Raw genomic sequence first — 23,009 nt, forward strand, 5'->3', positions numbered from 1 at the left:
GCGGGTATAGCTAGTCAATAATAAGAAGTGTTTTTTATCAACAAGGCTTATGATCCGCCTATCAATCTAAAAATCGCAGGTGACCCCTTGGTCTATTGTCTTCCCAACTACAAGGTTTAAGCATAAATGATGAGGTAAATAGCCTTATTACTAATTCCTAAACAAGATTGCTACGATTCTTTATTTAAAAAAAAGCCGAGCTGAATTAAAACAGTCAAACACATTTCATGTGAAAAATATATTTACTGACAGTAAATTTAACTTATTATAAGACATGAAAAAATAAATTATAACATTACTTTGATTGTGATTAGTGATTTAGTTCAAATAAGACGATTATTTATGAGTAAATAATAAAACACGTCGAAAAAAATATTTACATTTAAGCTATCATCAAACACAACATGCCAAAATAGTACAGTATAACTTCAAAATTACATAACTGTGAGTCTGTTTTTTATCTTTAAGACTAAATCACTACACAAATCGTCATTAAGACACACCAAGTCACAAAATACTTGGTTTTATTTACTATAAAATATTGATAACTTAAACATATTTCATTTCTAATATAATAATTACATAATAATGATGAGTAATTAATGATGATGCAAATGATCTTTGAACATTGTCAGTAGTAATAAAAACAAATATTTGTGATTATTATCTGATAGCCGGTTACAGAAAGTTAATAAATTAAATTAATTTTACATATTCGGATATTCAGTTAACAGTAATATAGGACTCATAAACTGTTACCACGTTCAGAAACCGTTTCGTTTTATGATGATATGAATATTTCAAAAATCAATTAATACTCATTGCCTTCAAAAATATTTCAATATTGTAAAAATAAAATTGCTAATGTAGAAACAAAGGAATCAGTCGACAAAGGTCTTCGTTAACTTATCAATAACAATTCTTGTCCTCTCCGATAGATACTGATCTATCTTCCCCAAAACTTTCACGAAATGCAACATTTTCTGAACACCCTTCTTAAACTTCTCCAATCTTTCCGCGCTCGATTGTTCTTCAAACTTCAAGGAACGAAATGACATCGGAGAACCTATTTTAGGCGGCTTCAGAGCTCCCTGAAAAGGTCTCAGCTTTGGTACGTTCAATGTTGGAGTCCTCAGTCTCGGAGGTTTTAATTTCGGGAATCCTAATTTAGGTATGAAGCCATTCGGAGGAGCGATGGCTACTGGGGCTAAGGAATCACCCAGGCCGTCCATGTCAAGATCTGGTTCGACGACAAACTTCCCATCCTTAACAACTTGAGGAATTGCGTTGTGAATCAAATTGCAGAAGGAGTCAACGTCAAATCGTGAATTACTTCTAAATAACTCAGCTGACCTTGAATTTGAGATCTGCGCAGGATCCTGAAACATTGGAAAGATTTGTTATAGTTTAACTAAATATTTGTATAAAATTATTATTTACATTAACAGAAACTAATGACATTTATAATCGTACCGTAAAAATAATGATAATTTAATTCCGTTTAAGTATACAAAAAATAAATTTTACTATTCATGATTAATTAAAATCGATTTATTATGAATAAATATTGCAATCGCTGTTTAAAATTGTAATAGGTAACGAGTCTAATCTTTTATTCTATGAGTAGTTTTTTTTATAATTTATTTATTTTAGGAAGTCAGCTGATTAAATGATCATGCTTGACCATAAATTAATTGTTACACATCGATGTAAGTCTTTGGACTGTTATGTCTCTTGACTCTCTTGTCCCTGTAATTACAGTGGCTTTATTTAGTATTTAAAGATACCACATTGCAATGTACTGCAGATTGAACATTCAAACAGACCTACATAAAGCCCTCTTGCAAACTAGAAGAAACCCATTCAGACCGGTTAAGGAATCATCTCGAGTCAATGAAGATGTAGAATGAAATCTACGACTTCTAATTTTGAATTGTTAATATTTATATATACAAATCACTCTCGAATATCTAAAAAAATAAGTGATGTTACCAAGTAATAAAAACAATCATACTAAAACAAAATAAAGACATGATTTAGCATATAAGGCACGACCAACACTTCTGTGGAGTACACAATTATAACGCTAATAATAAAATTAAAAAAGAAGCTACAAGTGCGACAAATGACGAAGATGTCCTAACCGATTTCAGCTACGAATTCCATTCTTAAGGGAAACTAACCATCTATGCAAAAGATGTAACAGTCCACAAATGTGGGAGCAAACATAAGGACACTCTTTATTTCCTCATTCTCATAGTCCAATGAGCTCTGGCAAAACCAGTTTCCGAACTGTCACTAAGAATTCTTCAATAAAAATTCCAATCCAGCCTTTGACACAAGGCCTGGTCTCCTGTTTAACAGACAATCCTCTAGTAACGTAATCGGTCAGAAAATCTAGTACTGGTAAAAATTTAGAAATTATACGGTTGATTGAAAGTATGGTTTTATAGTAATAAAATATGCACACCTCGTCAGATCCACAGTCAATTGTCACTCGGAGAGGCGGAGGAGCGCACGACATCAACTCTACCTGAAATTCACTTTGCTTTACTATCACACAAACATTTTAACTTAAAAATATATAAAAATAACAACAAAAATATAAAATATCATTAAGAATACACATGTTTAATTTAATTAAGTTTCGCAATATTTCACAGTTTGCTTAACTTTTAAGAATCGACACAGCCTAACAATAATTAGGAATAGTAAGTATGAACTTCGTAAAAACTTATGACCCAATTCGCAAAGCTTGATCCGAAATCGAGATCGAAATTATTTCAATCGTATTTGCTATCATCGCGCGAAACCAATCGTCTGGCGAATTTCGAAATAATACTAACCATCGCCAATGCGACAATCGCCACGTACGGACACATGCTAGCCGTGTCGAGTTCGCGACATTTTTACTAACATCAAATATTGAATAATCACGTCCGTAATCCGAATTGCACCGTCAGCGATCTTGGGTGGTCCCGTTCGTGTCAGCAAGGTTTTATTTCATTATGCATTAGTATAGTCTTTATCTATCTTACGTGATACTATCTAATGTGATAGGAATGTGTGTATATAATTAAATCGTAAAATGCAATGGTTGGCCAGTATTTGTTACGCTAGTACATTAGTATTGCATCTTTTTATAAAACTTTATTTTGAGAATGAATTTAAGAAGACACGCGACTTGGATAATATTGGTACTAGCTGCTGCGAGTGTTGTACAGGTATGACATTAATATCATAAACCTCGTTTTTTATATATATGACTTAATTCTATTAGAAACAAATATTTTATAGCTTTTTTGAGGTAAGTGTTTTACTTAATAAAATTCCCCTATTTATAAATTAACCAAACAGACATGATCAGCTTTTGTAAGGCTGATTAATTGTTTTTTTATAATATCTTAATTTTTTGTATTTTGTAATAATGAATATTGATTCAGATTTTTACCTATTTAATGATCTTCCACTGTATATCTTTTTTCTATTTGCATGTAATATTTGTTCCTTATTTCCCAGTTACTATAATCAGAAAACCATAGATTTCCAAGACGTTTAAAAATCTACTACTCTGACCTCTTCTGTAATTGAACCGTTTTGGAATTGAATTAATAACCCTTAAAATGAAATATAAATAATTTATTATTATTTTACAGGGCAGTATATTAAAGAAGAAGTCTCTCCTAAGCCCTCTGACGGAGACATGTTTCACATGCAAGGCGGAAGACAAGCCGTTCGCGTGGCCTCTCATATCACAATTCATCAAAGTAAAGGACGCTGTTGTACGCGCTGTCAACTCTCTTACAGATAAAATTAGTAAAGGGAAATTAACCTAGATGTAATTAATATATGTATAGCAGTATAATAGTATAAGTGTAATTTAAAATATTTATATTATTTATAATAATTATTGTTACTACATAAATGTACTACGTACCGGTGATGGTACCAGCAAGTTGAAAAGTCACAATATTTATAAAATAATCTTTTTATTCCACCGTCACAAGTTTCTGTATTTCTTTTTGAAGGATCTCTTAAATTATTTATTTACACAGGAGTTGAGTCCAACTGTATATAGGTACACATACGTAATGGATAGTATAATAATGCGGCCTTTATGAGGCCATATTATGACAAGTTAAAAAAATATTGACGTAGTAGGCTTTGTAAATGGCAAATATTTAAAATGATTTAGCATTTTAATGTAAAAATAAATTTTGTGTGTGATTTATTTGTCGCTATACTCACATGCGTTTATGCTCAATCTTAGATACCTATATAGTTTTTCCCGAAGTTTTGTCCACATGTTTGTAGTTTTTAATTATAAAAAGCCTTATGTTCTTCCTAGGAATTCACAGCAAATTATAAAGTTCCTTTCTCATTTATAATATTAGTACATATTTGTATAAATTATATGCATCATCAAATTTAAATTTACGTATACGTTGGTTTTGTGTTTTTGGTATATTCATAGTTTATTTTCAAGCTAAATATTAATAGTCCATTATTTTCGTATTCAATGGACTGCTGAAAGTACTCATGTTATTTTATTATTAACTTAAACAAATATAGTAACAAGTTTTATTTATAATATACAGTAAGGTATGTTAGAATAACTACGGTTACCATGATTTTCTGTTGTGCAATGATTTTTTTATGGTTTAATGTAGCTTTTACATATGATCCTTTGCACGCGCATTCCTATGTACGCAATTGATTATAATGATATTTATATGCAGAAAAGACAAATATACCTTCTACCATTATTACCAAAGGCCATTTAGAAATCAATAATCGTATAAATAAAACCTATTTATGGGGCTTTGTTCAAGCCCATCTGAGTAGGTCATCTAATCATCATATATTCTACCCCCAACCAGCAATACCTAAGTATTGCTGGTTGGGGAATGCAATTGCAATGCAATGCTAACATTGATATGTTCCTGCATGAGAATTCAGCGAGCGAGTGTAACACTACAGGCAAGATGCATAAGAACTTATTTTCCTAGCTTAGCGGCTCATTGGCCTAGTTAAAAATGTTATTTTTTTTTACGGTGCCAGTGTCTATGGGAACCACTTAACATTATGTGGCCCATTTATCTCAACACCTTCTGATATCATAACAACAGAATAAATTTGTAAATATTAAATTGTAAAGTATGCGCTAAAGTACCAGGTAATGTACTGTTTCCAGAAGATTCCTGCCACTAACCTTAGATCGTCGGTTCACGTTCAGGAGATGGCCTACGTTGCATTTGCATACATATTTAAATTTTGTGTCTATTTTATAATGAATTTTAAAATCATTCAATTATTACTTACTTAATATCCTTATATAGAATATGAGAAATGGCCTAGAAATGCTAATCCACTTATACTTTTACTTAAAGGTTCTCTGAAACATATTGCTTTCTTAGCATTAACACTACTTTTGTTGTACCAATAAACTCAAACTCAAACTCAAACTCAAATAACTTTATTCAATATAGAAGCATTACACTTTCTTATTGATGGTCAATTGAAACACTACCACCGGTTCGGAAAAGAAAATACCCTGACCTGAGAAGAACCGACGAAAGAAACTCAGCGGGTTTTTTTTTTATTTTATTTGTGTCATATATTATTTAAACAATTTAATATGAGATGAAATAGCCAGGAGGCGATCGTTTCGTTCCCAAGGTGTGCTATCGATCATAAACTCATTAATTGTATAGTAACCTTTTGCACACAAGCGTTCCTTAATAATTTTTTAAAATTTGGCAACAGAGGCATTTTGAACGCTTTCCGGGATCCTGTTGTAAAACCGTATACATTGCCCCACAAAGGAGTTACTGACTCTATGTAGTCGAGTAACAGGAGTAACTAGTTTGTGTTTGTTCCTTGTACCAATGCTATGAGTATCACATTTTCTCATGAAATCATTGATATTTTTTCGTACATACATAACATTGCAGAATATATATTGAGAAGCAACAGTCAATATCTTGATTTCTCTAAATTTATTCCTTAACAATTCTTTAGCTCCTAGGTTATAGATTGCGCGAATAGCCCTCTTCTGTAGCACAAATATAGTATGGATAGCGGCTGCGTTGCCCCACAGCATAATACCGTATGACATTATACTGTGAAAGTAACTGAAATATACTAAGCGAGCCGTATCAACATCGGTACATAATCTAATTTTTTTGACCGCGAATGCCGCAGAACTCAGTCTACTCGCCAATCCGTTAATATGGGGGCCCCATTACAACTTGGCATCAACAGTAAGGCCAAGAAACTCAGCAGAGTCAATTGGATCCATAGATTCCCCGTTAATGAGTACATCGGCTTTACATTATGTACATTTGGTGTACTAAATTTCACAATTTTTGTTTTATTATTATTAAGCCTAAGATTGTTTACACTAAACCAATGTACTATATCAGCTATAGCATTGTTTACGTCGTCGTACTGTACCTGTTTTCTATTAATTTTAAAAACTAAGGAGGTATCATCAGCAAACAATACTATATCATGTTTGTTCCCAACAAGAAAGGGCAAGTCATTTATATATGTGGGAAACAGAAAAGGTCCAAGAATTGATCCCTGAGGGACCCCCATACCAACTGAGACCCCAGGAGACCTTTTTCCTTTAACGTCAACCCTCTGAATTCTATTGTTAAGATAAGAAGTCAGAAGGTCAAGCGCACATTCTCTAATTCCATAGTGATAAAGTTTCCTGACCAGAGTCTCATTTTGAACACAATCAAAGGCTTTGGATAAGTCACAGAAAACCCCTAAGGCATCCCGTGACTCTTCCCAGGCTTCATAGATATTCTTAATAAGCTCGATACCAGCGTCTGTAGTCGAGCGACCCCTCGTGAATCCAAATTGTTTACTATGAAGCAGATTATGTTTGTTAAAATAATTGATTTAGAATTATTTTCTCAAATATTTTGCTCAGGGTAGGTAGAATTGAAATTGGCCTATAGTTATTGGGGTCTGAAGAACTACCAGATTTAAATATTGGAATAACTTTACTATGTTTCATCAGGTCAGGAAATATACCACGTTGGACACAACTATTAAATATTAAAGCAAGAAAAGGTGCAATCACATCAATAATCGAATTTATCACCTTTAGAGAAATACCCCATAAATCAGCCGTTTTCTTGATGTCTAGTGACTTAAAGGCGCGTATTATGTCATTGAGGTTTACAAGGGTAAAATTAAAGTTAGATTTACAAGCTCTTACATTTTCTTTCATCAATGACTCGGCAACATCTGGAGAAGAAATAAGTGACTTAGTTGTCAAAACTGGTATGTCAGCAAAAAATTTTTCAAAAATTGTAGCAACTTCCTTTTGACTATTTACTAATTTACTATTATAATTCAGGCTCAATTCGGAGTTGCAACTGCCAACTTTACCAGTTTCACAATTAATAATTTTCCAAGTCATTTTTATCTTGTTATGTGCGTTCTTAATTTTATTTTTTATAGTTAAAGATTTTGCCAAAAAGCACACTTTTTTAAATAATTTAGAATAGTTACTTACATAATTGGCAAAAGAGGCACTATGATTGTACGTTCTTTCATTGTAAAGCTCATACATTCGTTGCCTACTGTTACTTTTATGAATTCCAATAGCATTACAATTTACAATTTTTTTGTTATTTACTTTCTTATTATTTTTATTGGCTTATATAGTAACTATTTTTTCACAATTATAGTTAGAATTATTATCGTTGCCAGAGACTACCTCTATTGTCTTAGAACTTAATTTAAATTACTTGGAACATGTTCCAAAATATATGGTCTTAAATTGTTATTATTATACTGCTCAATAGAAGCAGTTGTCTGGTCAACCAAACCATTGGTTGATTTTTTAATAATAAAATATGATAGCAAACCAGCTATCTGTCTCTTATGAAGAGTATATATAGTTTCGTCTAAACTATGTACTACAACATAAATTCTTAATGTATGCCTTAACTTCTGTAACATCTGTAATTCGACCTGATTTTATGAACAGTGTTCACAAATCTGTTGGCCCAATATACGACTATGTACAGAAGGAAGGTGTCTGGTGCCGATGCTGAATAAGACGAGTAGATGACTTGGATACAGAAGACTTTTCAACAGAAGATAAGATCGATTTGTTTAATAGAATGTAAATTTATTTATTTTTCAATTTTTATTGGATTGATTTCGATGGTGTCTGTAAAACGGTGTTTAGTAAAGTTTTTAATAATATCTTAGATCTTCCTCCTGTACAAACCTAGATTTAGTATTATTCGTTTAATTTAGGTTTTGAATTTAAGCTGCTGTTAAAGATTTCAATTCTGAATAGAGGAAGAATCAATTAATCTCTTAGCTGTGTGTTTACATAAGCAGTGATCTTAATCTTTTTTTTATAAATATTTTGCAACAAAATAAAAAAGGTGTATAAGGTAATAAAGGGGTGGGTAGTCATTAAAAAACTATTGTTATACTGCTATTATTATTTATTAAAATTACTATACTAATTGATAAATACATTTTTTTTAAATAATGTGATGAGGAAACCTTTTATGAAAAAAGTGTAACATAATTATTTACCTTAGCTTTTTGTCGTGATATGGAATAAAATGTAAAACCAACGAATATGTGGGCTTTTATTGGAGGATCCTTATATTGTCAGCAAATTTTCGGCACAGATATTTTGTTCATGATACGCGTCGCTTATGGTTGGGACTTTTATTACCTCTTCCCATGTTGCCTAATATTACAAACATTTAGTATGCGCACATATACATTTGTTCATCCTTACCTACTCTTATACACATAATACTTTTTAATGATTCATTCACAGTTTTAAACATCCGGATAAAGTGGTTGCAGTTTAGATTTACTTTTTTATATTATATAATAACTAATAAATACATATATTACAATAATAGTTTTTTAAATCGATTAAATTGTGATGTAGTCAAAGATCCATCCCTCTTGAGTTTCAAAAGTTTATCTAAAATATTTTTGTTCAACTTTGATTTCGTTAAAGGCGCCTTCAATAGCTTTAAATCCGAATCCAAAGCCTTTTGCAACTTGGTTTTTCCTATTATCGGAACACGAATAGGTTTCCTTAGTTTTGTCAAACCTGGTAATATCGGTGGAAGAAGTGGTGGTAAAATCGGTAAAATAGGTATGGGAAATTTGGGTATAAGTGGAGGCAATATAGGAGGAATTAATGGCAGAAGAGGTAACTTTGGTATCTTCGGTACTTTGGGTAATTTTGGTAATATCGGTACTTTGGGTAATTTCAACAATTTCGGATGTTTTATTTTTGTTTTTATTGCAGGGTTTTTTAAAGATAAAAGAGGAGGTAATATTGGAGGAAGCAATTTCTGTGGTTGGAATGCTCCTTGCCGTATGTTGATGGTAATTGGAGAGTGATGGGAGGTTTTCCGAATAATCAACGGACTTGAAGATCGTTTAAGGTCACCAGATATGAGACCAAGATTCAGACAATAAGAAGTTTCTACCTGGAAATCAAAAATAATTTTAGAAAGTATTGTATAGAATTTGATATTATGTGTTTGTCATACAGTTTACAGTTTATGAAAACAGCCGAAATAACTAATTTTGTTTTTTCTTAAATTTAAATTATATAAGTGAAATAGATATATCTATTCATCAAAGTAAAACACTTATTGCACTAATTCAATGTCTATTGTTATGTATATTATTTTGGGTAAAATAATAATTTATAAAAACATTAATTATATAGAATTCAAATTATCTTCAGAAAAAAAGTTGTTCATAAACATAAAAATAGCTTAATTAAAGAAAGGCTTGATACTCACTAAAAATATTAGATATAGAAATCCAAAACATATAAGTCTTTTGATTTTGTTTGTTGCCATTGTTTACATAAAATCGCTTCCACGTGCACTTAACCGCTGTTTTAGATGAACTGATCGTTTAGTGATACAATATTCCTGTTATCATGAGATTTGGATATGATTGATCACGTTATGCAACATTTAAATACCAATGATCACTTGAGCACGCGCCGTACTTGATACATTTCTTTGGAAACATTGTTTTATGAACAAAGCTTATTCTTCCTATTTTATATAATCTCTTTATATTTGTATATATGCCATGTGAAAAACCATTTGCAACGAGCTATTGGTTGTCTAAGGATACTTTAATTTGCTATTGGCCTACTATCAAAGACTCATGTATCGGGAATTACTCTGCCCTGATTATCTTCAATTTTTAATCGCAAACACAAGGTTTTGGTTAACTGCATAGCAAATGATTGGAAGAGAGTAATAGCCAAACTGCCTACGGGTAAACCATGATTTTCAACTTAATGTGTTCTTTCAACAACTAATTGAAAAAATTTGATAAGTTTAAGCCACTAAGGCTTACACATATCAAATTTGTAAAAGATTTAAATAAATTTTACAGCAAGCAGTCTGCCTGGTAGTTCCAGGTATATATATGTATCTAGAAGTTACAATCAGAAGATATTTCCTAAAAATTACACAATTTTCTGAAGAAAACATGATCTATTTGTTATGATTCTAGGATGTGGTAATCTTTCACAACCTTCCTGATATTCTTGGAAATAAAATAAATATCTTTTTTAAAGGCGTTTTGAAATTTCAATTTCAGAATTTTACAAAACAAAAAAAAAAATCTTATTGTAATTAAATTTTAAAAGAAACCCTGTTTTAAGATGTTCCTTATACAAATATACAAAACCGTCGAGAAAGCTAGCGCCGATATTTCAACATGTGGATTCATTCACATCGTTCAATTCTTCAATTGAACAGAATTTTAATCTAGTATATTAGTCGTAAAAAGATTATGAGAAATATATTTTAACATGTTACGATCCTATTGCTTCTCTAATGCGTCATTCAAAACCGATTGCAAAATCACCTTTACAAAAAGTGTAATATGAGAAAAGCTTTTATCAGCACGTTCAATCTTATCAAACAAATATCAACTAATTGTGAGTTATCTCCAAACACCAATCACGTCTGATATAATTACAATATCATCACCACTATCACCTTAAATAGCTTAGAATTTGAAAATTTTAACACATTCAATCAAAGTTTGATTTTGTGAAGATCGAAAATGGGGGGGAGGCAACTGTTTTGGTCCTCCTTCTGCATAATGATATTCAGCTCGAACTTCGTGATAGCCTGCGACGAAAAAGGATTATGTTTGGTAACGTACTAATCAACATAGAATAATCATAATGGATTCATAAATTAAAAAAACAACAAAAATATGAATAGCAATAGCCTCAATTATCTAAATATCTCCAGGAGATTAATGTTTTTCGAAATAACAATTGCTATTGGCCCTAATGGCCTGTACAGCGTCACTGGAGCGGGGTAGGCGAGCTAAACTACTCCAACATTGAGTTCTAAACCCACTCAAGGGCTCAGAATACGCACGTCCTAATGGCGTCTCCTGTGAGGCCGTGCCTCGAAAGGAGAATAAATATATTGCCCACTTTCTCGAAATTAAATCACTGTAATACATAATCTTCAATTTTTATTACAGTTGGAGGCTCTCAAAGAAATGAAAGAATGTAAGAAGACAGCTTTGGCTTCGTAAGTATCTTGTACTTATACAATATTCCTTGTGTATTTGCTGGTGGTTTTACCTAACGTCTTTAAAACGAATTACAGGTTACTGAAGCCGCTGCTCTCCAAGCTCGGTAAGTGTATTAGATTATTATAAATATTTATCAACCGAGTAAGAAATCTTTAAGACATTAATAATGTTGTTTATATTTAACAGAAAAGAAAGAGAAACTTCTATGCAGTAAATGCGGCGCTAAAGAGCTTCCACCACCTCCAGCAACGATTGTTTTGATGCCAGCGTCACCACCGCCACCATGTCTACCCCCTCCACCAGCGCTACCTCCAATATTATTGGCTCCACCTCCGGCGCCCTGTTTCCCATCGGCGCCCTTATGCCTTCCAGCACCACCCCCAGCACCATTGATGCTCCCCGCTCCAGCACCAATGTGTATTCCTGCTCCAGCACCAAGCCCTTACTTTCTACCTGCACCAGCCCCTGCGCCTTTAGTTCTTCCAGCACCTGCACCTCTATGTCTTCCGCCCCCACCTCCGGCACCGCTATTTTTGCCTGCCCCGCCACCAGCACCAATTATGTTGCCCGCTCCCGCTCCTGCCCCATTTATGCTACCACCACCACCGGCTCCACTTTGCTGTGCGCCACCACCTGCACCTGCACCAATTGTTATATCGTTGATGCCACCCGCACCACCACCTCCCCCACCGTGCGCCTTACCACCACCCGGGCTACCTATGACTGCGTATATGGTTCCATCTCCTATTCCAATAACATTGGAGCCAAAACCTCTAGAACTTCCGCCTCCGTGTGGTTGCCATTATTATTAAATAAGTACTTTAACTTTTAAGCAAAATATTTATTAATTATGTTAGTGCGTTTCCATTGATATAGTTGTCAACTTCTATGTCTGTTACTTGCAATACATCAAGAAGTTACCAACAACTACATTGGAACATTTTTTGTTGACAAATTGTAGTAATTACAGGAATATTTATTAACATAAAACTTTTATATATTTTATTTATGGATGGCGCTGTATATATCTTGTATTAAATGTTATTACGAGAAAAACTTTATCTTTTATTCGTGTGTCGCATTGCAAATAATGCTACTTACAAGCCCTATTATTTTGAAATACGTGGTCTATAATTTGAAACGGCAAAATACAAATGCATATGATTTATAATGTAATATCCAATTACTTACCCTTACACATAAATAACTTCGATAAGGTATTTTGTAACAATTCCAAAATTTTAAATATATATCAGAACAAACAATATAACTAAAGACATGATCATTTAATATATATTATAAAGTATGTCCCATTTATAGAGTATATAAAATATGGATAATTTTTTGACAGATTTATGTTGTTGTTATTTTTAATTTAAGAGAAACCCCATGATTTAGACTTATAGCAATGGAATTAACAATTTATTTATGGGAAGTATTATAAAAGCTACTGTTGCCGTAAATTTTATAAGCACTTCGAAATCTATGCAACAACAAATAAAACGTAGTAATAAATACAATTTAAAATGCTTATCCAAGCAATTGCTGAATTATTTAAAATTAAATTTATTAGCAGTTTGATAGTTTTAACGTGCTGGCCAGCTGTAGGTAAGAAATAATTATAGTTTTTTTAAAAATAAAACGATAAACTTAATATAGTTGGTCATTAGATTTATATCGCAATAAATCATACCCCGACACAAAAAAAAAAAAAAACAATTATCGTATTAGTCTTGACAATATCTTTAGTAATTATTATGGCTCAAAATTGTTCTGTTGCATTATGAGCGGCTTTAACTAAAACCTCTTGAAAAGCCAATCTAAGATATACATATTTAAAAATATCATCTGGATAATTAATCACAATGAATACTTAAATATATAGAACAGTTAAAAACCGCGATAGGTATAGTGTACATTTTGTTTCAACAGATCGAATAAGATTAGCTCGGGAGCTCTTTAAACATGATCTGGCTGTTAGTTTCTCGTGCGGTCCAAAGTCACTGGAAGACGCTTATAAATCTCGAGTGCAAGGAGTGCTGTATATTGAAGATGATTCTTCTTTAGACCAACTGCAAAAGGTTTAATTAAATTACCATATTTATCTTAAAATACCAATAAATCTATTTAATAGTAAGAAGATTAAGCTCAGAATTAGGCAGTCTCAAAATAAATCGAATGCGTTTTATTTTAATAATAATGTAATTATTTTTTAAAATTTAAAAGAACGTTCATTATTATTAAAGTTATTTTGTTTCAATTTTTATAGGTGAAACCTAAATACTTCTCTAATTGGTACAAGTGGGTCATAGTTGGTGAAAGCGTACCGGATTCAGTAAAAACCGTCCGATATGATGCTGATATACTACTGCTAAAGTCATTACCAATAAAGGAAAATGGTAAATTTTTAGATTCTATACACTTTATTATAAGTAGTCTAATGCATGTAAGGCTAAATAATGTAAAGAGTAAATTTTAAAGGCTCATTTCACTACAATGCCGTTGTATGCATGTTGATGGATAAATATGTGACAGATTTTCATCAGAAATACAGGTTTCTTTCATCGCCAAAGATCAGATGTTTTAAGTGTGACCAGTTATAAACAAAAAATCATTGCAGCTTGCTGTGTTTTCTGGCTTCTATATTTTACTAAAGTTAAGAATAATAACAAAAAATATTCAAATATATTTCAGTAATAAATGGAACCTCCTCTACTCTAGTATCTAAATTTCCTACTAACAATAGAATTAAAGGCGATGATCTAACCGAAAACTTTACATATTATATTGACGATGTTTATATTCATCCAAGAGATGGTATTTTTCTATATCCTTGGGGACGCTGGAACTTAATCAATGGCCTTCAAATTTTACACGAAACAGAGAGAATCATAAGACGTCAGAACTTGAAAGAATATCCTCTAAAAATTGCCACTCCGGTAAATTAATTACTTACTAAAAATAAGCTCTTATCTGATAATTGTAGACAAGCTTTTATTTTACCAAATATATATGTTCAAAATATGCAAAAGCTTCTATACATAATATCTGCAATATATAAAATTTGGCCATTTGTAATAAAAATACTGATCTAATTTCAACCGTTGACAAACACTAATTATACTAGGTAGTCAAAGCACTTACATTACCTCAATTAATATTACCAATTACAAAAAATATTTAGTAGCTTCTTAGGCTTTTATTTGTGTGTGTGTGTGATGTATTGTTAATTTCCTTTTTCTGTAATTCTACAACAGTTCCTTGAAGTATTTTTATTCGTTCTATTATTAACTAAATAATCTTTTTTTAAAAATAAATGACAGTTAGGGTCTTACTCATTGGACAGTTACAATGGTACATTTTTGGAGTATTTAATGGATATGTCGATACGGGAACGAGACTCAGGAGTGCGAAGTGGTTACAGTTCGTCAGCTTTAATCATTGAAATGCTTAACGCTACGTAAGTAATCTTGAAATATATTTGGTACATAATACTATTAGAAGTCGCCCGCTGCTTCACTCACGATTAAGGGCGTTGTTTGTCATATGTTAGACAAAATAGTAGCCTATGTTCTTTCTTGGAATTCAAGCTTGCTTTACCAAATTTCGGTTAAGCAGTTGGGACGTTAAAGAGCGTTAAACACATACAAACAGAGCTACTTTCACATTTATAATATTAATAATATAGGTATTGGAATGGTGATGAAGTATTCCCAAAGAGAATGCAAGAGAACAAAGAAGGTTTTGTTTCTTTTTCAAAAATCATAATAGTATATTTCCATTTTATTTTTGTATGTGTATTTTCTATGTATGAATTTATTAAAAACACTAATTTTATTAGTGAAGTTTTCTTTTCAGGGAAATCATAGTTCCTACCATGCTTTGGAGCACAGAAGTAAATAACAGCAGTATGATGCTTGAACTTAAATACGGTAGTTCCGAGCTCGGTGGAGGAGTACTACGAATGATGCCAGAGAGATTTGCCAAATTGGATTATGTCATACCTATTTGGCCTTTCCAGTAATCATTTATCATTACTAATTCAAATAGTTATTAATTAAATATTGTCTGCTTTCGTTACTCGTGAAAAGTTTTATGTCATAGAAGCTTGAAACCTTGACGATAATATTAAACCTAAAAAGCAAAAATATTCACCGCGAACGTTATAATTTTATTTCGTTTAAACGAAATGATTATTTTTTCTATAACACTACAATTACTATTTTTATCTAATCGTAGTTTAAGAAATATTCTTTTTTCATGTTTTTTTCGTATGTCGTCAAGACATAATATTATATCTACATAATTTATAATATTTATGATTTATGTCTTAGTGTGGGGTTCACCTATTTAGCTGAACGGGAAAGTAGCAGCAATATGTTCCTTGAGCCTTTTACACCGACTGTTTGGTGGTGTTGTCTGTGTCTCTTTCTAATCCTGGCACTCGCTCAGCGTGTGACTGCAAAGACGCCCATGGAAAAAGAAGGAGCGTTTGTAGCTACATTGGCTACGTATCTGCAACAAGGTTTGTATGAGGTTTGCAGCGCCACATTTTGGACAAAACTTTGTTTTGTGAACATTCAATGACCTTTTGAATGTTCAATGAACATTTAACGTTCGTTGCAGATTATTCAGTGGACATATTTATTTCAGATATGGATCAAAAATTACCCTTGACGTATCAACGATTTTAATTAAAAAAAATAGTCTCTAAACTTCATTCCATATTGCACTCAATACTTAAAATAAACTTTTTAAAAAATCTTTGGAGGAATAGTCTCGTCCTTCTTTAAAATTTAACATAAAACAAATAATTCCCCATCCACAAAAAAACGATTAAATAAATGTGCGATTAAATATTCAGGCCAATTGCCTTATGTATTTTAACGAAAATGAATGTTTGTTCAAATAATGTCGCAGTAAATCCGGCTTTAGCTGGAATTATGAACTATCTACATATTTGACCTAGAAAGATTTCAAAGTCTTTAAGGTCTATCGTCGATTTATGATATTGGTGTACAAGTTTACCAACAAGTAAATTAATTGTTCGTAGATGCCAGTGCTGTACCACAAGGAATATCTGGCCGGTGGACATTTCTGGTCCTGTCTGTGTCCGCCATGCTTATTCACGCCTACTACACTTCTGCAATTGTGTCCGCACTGGTGAGCGCTGGCAGAAGTGGTCCAGATTCGTTGCGCTCTCTCGGAGACTCCAAATATTCAATCGCATCAGAAGATTATGATTATATGCGATATTTAATGTTCGACGTACGTTAATATAACTTTCAACTAAAATGCTTACAAATCAAAAATTCGATTGACATGAAAAAAGTGTCTTTAAAATGCCAAAGTATTTTTCTTGTAGCCTTATAATTTTTTTGGTCATTAGAATAAATGTATTTTTATATAACTTCTATTCGCGCCTTGGAAGTAAGTCCAATTCCTCCTGCAGTAAGTCATGATGCTCTACAATAATCTGTCGTACCAGATGCACACCAAGTATACGCGAAGGATACACTTTAATAAATTTCGTTACATTTTTTCATACTACTATAATAATAAAGAAGGATATATTTATTTTAGTACCGAGTATAGCTATTATCTATATGTTCTTGCTTATTAGATTTCTTTAACTCATTACAAAATGCCGGGCATATCACGATTGCTGTATTTTTTTTTGTTACGATATCAAAGACATATATATGTGAGGTCTCATCCGTTAATTATGCAAATATAATAAAGGAATTAAACACCGATTTCAAAATGTAAATATCTATGGGCAAAATCGACCACTTGACCACTCAAAGAATTATTGTTTTATTTGTTATTATAATTGGTTTATTTATCATTATTTTTATAGACGTGCTGTCCTTTTCGCTGTTAGATCATAGATTAGAATTGTTATGATATTGCATTTTGTTGCCAGGTGGGATCAAATAACAAAACAAACGATCACGTTACTTACAGGTTGAAACAAATCGCGAAGACTTGGAATACTTAAAGAAAAAGAAGTTAACGTCTAAATTCTACCAGGACATCCACAAAGGTGTCCGTCTGATCCAAGAAGGTCAAATGGCCTATCACACGGAGTACAACCAACTTTATCCGCACCTGAAGACGTTCACTGATGACCAACTCTGCAAGCTGCAATACGTCGATACTATTCCAGAAGTATTTTTACTGTATTTTTCGCTTGCGTTTAAGAGTTTTCGTTATCATGTGTCAGGCAAACGAGCAGCCTATTCTTGAAGTTCAAGTTTCCTTAATACGATATTTCATCAAATTCGATTGAGCGGTTTGGTCTTGAAACAGCGACATTCATACAGACAGAATAGATATAAAATAGATATATAAAGATACAAAATAGATTAAACAAAAACGTATCGTCTCTCAAAAATAACTGTTGTTGTTATTATAGACTTTAATATTAAGAGTAATTTTCTCGTTTCTGTAACGAATAACTTAAAAAAAATCAGACTACGAGTCTTCTCCCTAAGAGAATCCCCAGCTGGTTGAATTACAATTATGACTTCCAATAGGCTATTTGACAATGCCAAAAATAATTTGTTAATTATTGTAATCAGTGTATATTATAAGTTTAAAAATGGTTAATTACTAACAAATCTGGAAAATAATACTTAATTTATTCAAAAATCAATAAATAAAAATGCATTTTTTCAAACGTTTGTCACGTGACAAAAAACGCTCCTGCTCCTGGCCGGGTTTATGATGAAGTCACTTTCTTGTAAACCCCGCTTTTCTACTATATGTTCCACAGATTAAAATACAGCAAAGTGACGTCACCGATACCATTGCAGCGCCATGTTGTCCAAGTAGCGTTTTCGCGCGTTACTTAAATATGAAATTTTTAATATGATATTTTTCGGCAAATATGTACTAGAAATAAAAAAAATCAACTTTTACTGGGTTCCTTAAGCATTACTAAATAATATAAAATGGATTTTAAAAACCAGTCAAATAGCCTATTTTAAATCGATCCCTTTTGTGATACTTTGAATCATATCATCATTATATATAACCTTTTTAATATATTTTTTTTCATGTTCATCACTTAGATATTAGCTTGGGTGACGACGACGAAACACGGCCAGTGGACCGATGTGTTTCGAATAGCAGGTGCGTGGTTGCATGAAACAGGTTTAGCCAAACGTCTCATGTCTCGCCTTCGCATTAAACCTCCGCCATGCCGCGCTTCACTCCTCGCTGAAAGAGTGAACATAGATGATATTACACCTGTATTAATACTGACTTTGACTGGAGTAGCCGTCTCTGTATTTTTGTTGGGGATTGAGATATCAGTTCAGAAGTGGATGACTAGAAAAACGGTTGCATCATCATCGATAGTTTTAATTGATTCAACAATGGATTTCATACATTAGAATTTTACGATCAACTTATAAAATAAGAACGTTAAGATTTGAAATGTATAACGCTATAAATTTAGAGCTTTTTTAAATTTAGAATATATTAGGATTAGCTGTAGTAGTGAAACGAACATTCTTTATTCAAATAAATAAATAGTACAATTGTCGTATGTAGCTTTTTTTTAAATATAAGTATTGTGTAATGATCAAAAGTCCTATCCTTTCTAATTGTGTTTTACCGTTTTTATCACGCACGTATATCTTACGAAATTATCACGAAAACCTTATCGCTCTACTAGAATTTCAACCATCACGTTTAACGATTTAGTATCGATTAAATTTTATTTAAATATCAGTGTGGAGTAATAATTAACGCAATATTGTGTAAGTAATTGTTTAAACCAGTGATTAAATGAAAAATGCTGAAGCTCTTGCTGTCGTTATGTGCACTTTCGATAGGATTGTGTTACGCAACACCGAGCTGCCATGAATTACAAAAATCGCAGGTGAGATTTACTTTGCGCGACAAAATTAAACACAAAGATAAAGTACGACACAACTTAGATGTAGCATCGGCAAATTTAATAAAATTACGATTACTTCCGATTTATACAACCAATAGAATTAGCTCCCTATCGCGCCATTCTAGGCTATTCGTTGCTATAGATTCTCGCGTAAGTGGCGTTTCAAAATGACGAATATATTGGGTCATATGATATTACAAGTTATACCGCTTGTGTAAAGATCATATTCACATAAGAAATGAATATTGATAATTTAGAATAGCATACTTATTTCGGACGTGGTCGGTTTTACGAATTTTGCCAATGTTACATCGAAGTTGCGTCGTATTATACGTGCTTAATGACAACCTTTTTAATTTACCGTTAATTCTATGATTGATAATGTTCCGTAATGAAAATTTGGAATGATTATTTGTAATTCAAACGATCATATTAATTTGGTCTTTAATTGTATTTCGTATTGTCATGAAACTTGACTTTGGAATTATATTGATATGATATTTTATAATATTAAGATTATATTTTTATAGTACCTAATAACTAATTTATTATCCAAATAAAAAAAAATAACAGACGAAGTAAAACGTTTAAGCAAAATCATTACCTCTGTTTTAAATATAATTATTTTATTGTACCGAGAGTCACATTTTTACACGGATCTAAAATGTAAATCAAAGTAACGGCGTATAAGTGACCTACTTCTAGGCTTAGGCCTTCGAGCCTTTTAGTTTTGAACTTAGTCTACCAGGTTGTGCTAATGTAGTTTGAATAGACATGTGGCAGAATTTCATTGAAATAAGACAATAACAGATTTCCTCACGACGTTTTCTTCACTATCGAACGTGTTCCTGTATACTTATACATTTTTAATAAACATTTTTTATGACAAAGACTTAGTCAATGGGACTGTAAGAAATATTAACTATTTCTTACATCGCAAATGCGCCACTAGCCATGAAAATAATAAAGACTAGTGGATGTTAGGTATGTCTCATGTGCCTCTAGTTACACTGGCTCAATATCCTTTCAAACTGGAACACAACAGTACTGAGGGACTATTGTGATACCCAGACGGGCTTGCACCGTTTGATCTATATTTGATATTATAAATGTGAAAGTAACTCTGTCTGTTTATCGCTCTTTCACGACCAAACCGCTGAACAGAATTTAATGAATTTGGTATGAAGCAAACTTAAACTCCAAGAAAGGTTATAGGCCTTTATTTGCCTAACATATGACAAGCAACACCCTGAAACGCTAGCGAAGCCGCAAGCGACTACTAGTGTTATACATTATTTTTTTAGCATGTAATTTTTTTATTCCAGTTGGCATCTCTGAACGAACGAATCACTCAAATGCTTAGTTCACTCTACACATCACGTAAGTTGATATCTAATTACTTTGCAGAATATAATTATATTCATAACATTCTAATGTATGTGGCAATCTATGACGATTAATTAATTGTTTGTTAATAAGCTGTTAACATAAGCAGTTTTATGTTATACCTAACATGCTTATGATTATAAATATATAATTTTATCAACATAATTAATTTGTGGCATTCTTATTTATATTTTGCGTAACAAATAACCGTTCTGCTTTATATAAGTAGTTAGAGTAAATAAAGAACGAGAGAAAGATACTTACAAATCAATATTACTCACACACAGCAAATTTGAAGGGTCATTAGCTCAACAGTTTAAAAAGCGCCCAGTAATGTACAAAGTCTCAGGATCGATCCTGAACCTTTTGGTGTCCCCAATAACTTACGTCTCATAAAATCTTCAAGGTTAATTCGAAGAGTAAATAAGAATATTACTAATTCCAATACGTACAATGGGGCCTTGCTATCCTTTATAAAAAAAAAAAAGAAAATATACACATGGAAAATGGTTCCGTCCTTAACGACCATCGACCATCGATTGCCCAATGCGAAACCAATGCGCTCTTAACATATTGTATTATTATTTAGCAAAAACGCAGTCTACAACAACAGCAGCAGAGACCGCATCGAACGCGACGCCCACAGAGGAATACGCGAGCGCTCCATACGAAGCCTCTTACTATCCTTACCAACCAGCGTATGCGCTGCCGGCGCCCCAAGTGATATACGTATCCCCACCACATGCGGCTCCATATCCATTTTATCCACAACCCCCTAAGAGCGTACCAGCACCACCGAGTCCTTACTATCATTTAGAATCAGCCCCACAACCATTAGATCCGTATCGAGGAGTCGCTACAGTTGCACCGAAAGCTCCCGTGTCTCGTTATTATGAACATTATCAATACCCGCCTTCTATGCAATATCCTCCACCTCCCCCTCCGCCATATGCGCCGACTCCCTATCCACCAGCGCAGCCATTACCATATCCGTATTCCTGGGAATACAGTACTCCATATCCTGAGTATCCAACAGTACCATCGTATCCACCTAAGCCCGTTTATTCGGCTCCCGCTCCCGTTCCTCCGCCATCATATCAACCTCCCCCATCGTATCCCCCACCTATTTCTTACCCCCCAGCACCTTATTATCCAAAGCAATATGAGTTGCAACCTCCCCCATATTATGTCTAATAATAAAAAAATATTAGATGTACAATTGCAAATTGCGATAGATTAAGCTAGCTCAGTTCAATGTAGAAAAGTTATTAATAAATTATTACTATTAACGTAGGAATATTATTTATTAATTTAATACAAATGTACCTACTGTATATTATAATTTATTTAATAATAAATATTATAATTTAATTTGTTTTTATAAATATTTCCTCAAACAAGCTATTTGTTAAATACGTTTACAAAAGTGTAAAGTATTATGTAATAAATGAGATCTTGTTAAGATGTCTTTTAATTATAAATACACATTTATTCTGAATTACTAAATCGCCTGCTAAACTTCGCGTTTATCACAAGATTTTTTAGGAATTTCGAAACCTATGATAGGTTTTGTTTTAATTTAATTTAATTGTAAAACAGATACAGATGATTGCGGGTTCAAATCCAGGCTAGCACCGCTGATTCATGTGCTTAATTTGTCTTTATAATTCATCTCGTACTTAGCGGTGAAGGAAAACATCGTGAGGAAACCTGCATGTGACAAATTTCATAGAAATTGTGCCACATATGTATTCTACCAACCCGCATTGGAACAGCGTGGTGGAATATGTTCCAAACCTTCTCCTCAAAGGGAGAGGAGGCCTTTAGCCCAGCAGTGGGAATTTACAGGCTGTTGATGATGATGATGATGAGCTCTCTAATCGGCCAATAAATTATTTCCGCTCTCGAAAATAATTTATTTGCTAAATTATAACAATTTAGTAAATTGCCACCAAGATCCATCTTTAATTTTTTGCACATAGGGCTAGAACTCTTCAAAATAAAACCATAACCTTTTTCTTACGCACAGGTACGATAGCTAGTAGCTACCATAACTTTTTGCAAAAAGGTCCATATTATCTGGGCCAAAAACATCATACTTTAACATGCAAAA

At 32.7% G+C, this 23,009-nt stretch overlaps 5 protein-coding genes across 5 annotated transcripts; 3 read left to right on the forward strand and 2 right to left on the reverse strand.

The window, feature by feature from the left end:
* Positions 1 to 881: 881 nt before the first annotated feature.
* LOC124533110 lies at positions 882 to 2,882 on the reverse strand. Its single transcript, XM_047108274.1, has 3 exons — positions 2,847 to 2,882; positions 2,471 to 2,533; positions 882 to 1,379 (listed from the first exon to the last, which is right to left on the reverse strand). Exons 1-3 carry the CDS (start codon positions 2,880 to 2,882, stop codon positions 882 to 884), a joined length of 597 nt encoding a protein of 198 aa, XP_046964230.1.
* Positions 2,883 to 8,906: 6,024 nt separating this feature from the next.
* LOC124533112 (protein PELPK1-like) lies at positions 8,907 to 10,045 on the reverse strand. The gene is made up of 2 exons (XM_047108275.1): positions 10,037 to 10,045; positions 8,907 to 9,500 (listed from the first exon to the last, which is right to left on the reverse strand). The coding sequence occupies exons 1-2, from the start codon at positions 10,043 to 10,045 to the stop codon at positions 8,907 to 8,909; spliced, it is 603 nt and encodes a 200-aa protein (XP_046964231.1).
* A 1,067-nt stretch (positions 10,046 to 11,112) lies between these two features.
* Positions 11,113 to 12,413, forward strand: LOC124533113 (vegetative cell wall protein gp1-like). The gene is made up of 4 exons (XM_047108276.1): positions 11,113 to 11,205; positions 11,548 to 11,597; positions 11,676 to 11,704; positions 11,788 to 12,413. The coding sequence occupies exons 1-4, from the start codon at positions 11,113 to 11,115 to the stop codon at positions 12,411 to 12,413; spliced, it is 798 nt and encodes a 265-aa protein (XP_046964232.1).
* Positions 12,414 to 13,108: 695 nt separating this feature from the next.
* LOC124533179 (ionotropic receptor 75a-like) lies at positions 13,109 to 19,025 on the forward strand. The gene is made up of 10 exons (XM_047108349.1): positions 13,109 to 13,209; positions 13,534 to 13,682; positions 13,871 to 14,000; positions 14,356 to 14,540; positions 14,925 to 15,061; positions 15,460 to 15,621; positions 15,936 to 16,126; positions 16,655 to 16,869; positions 17,569 to 17,772; positions 18,678 to 19,025. Exons 1-10 carry the CDS (start codon positions 13,128 to 13,130, stop codon positions 18,999 to 19,001), a joined length of 1,779 nt encoding a protein of 592 aa, XP_046964305.1. The 5' UTR covers positions 13,109 to 13,127; the 3' UTR covers positions 19,002 to 19,025.
* A 281-nt stretch (positions 19,026 to 19,306) lies between these two features.
* On the forward strand, positions 19,307 to 22,211 carry LOC124533173 (nematocyst expressed protein 4-like). The gene is made up of 3 exons (XM_047108341.1): positions 19,307 to 19,492; positions 20,836 to 20,890; positions 21,486 to 22,211. Exons 1-3 carry the CDS (start codon positions 19,406 to 19,408, stop codon positions 22,088 to 22,090), a joined length of 747 nt encoding a protein of 248 aa, XP_046964297.1. The 5' UTR covers positions 19,307 to 19,405; the 3' UTR covers positions 22,091 to 22,211.
* The last annotated feature ends 798 nt before the right edge of the window (positions 22,212 to 23,009 follow it).

This window comes from Vanessa cardui, chromosome 10 (genome assembly GCF_905220365.1).
Source record: "Vanessa cardui chromosome 10, ilVanCard2.1, whole genome shotgun sequence".
In the NCBI taxonomy this organism is placed as follows: Eukaryota; Metazoa; Arthropoda; class Insecta; order Lepidoptera; family Nymphalidae; genus Vanessa; species Vanessa cardui.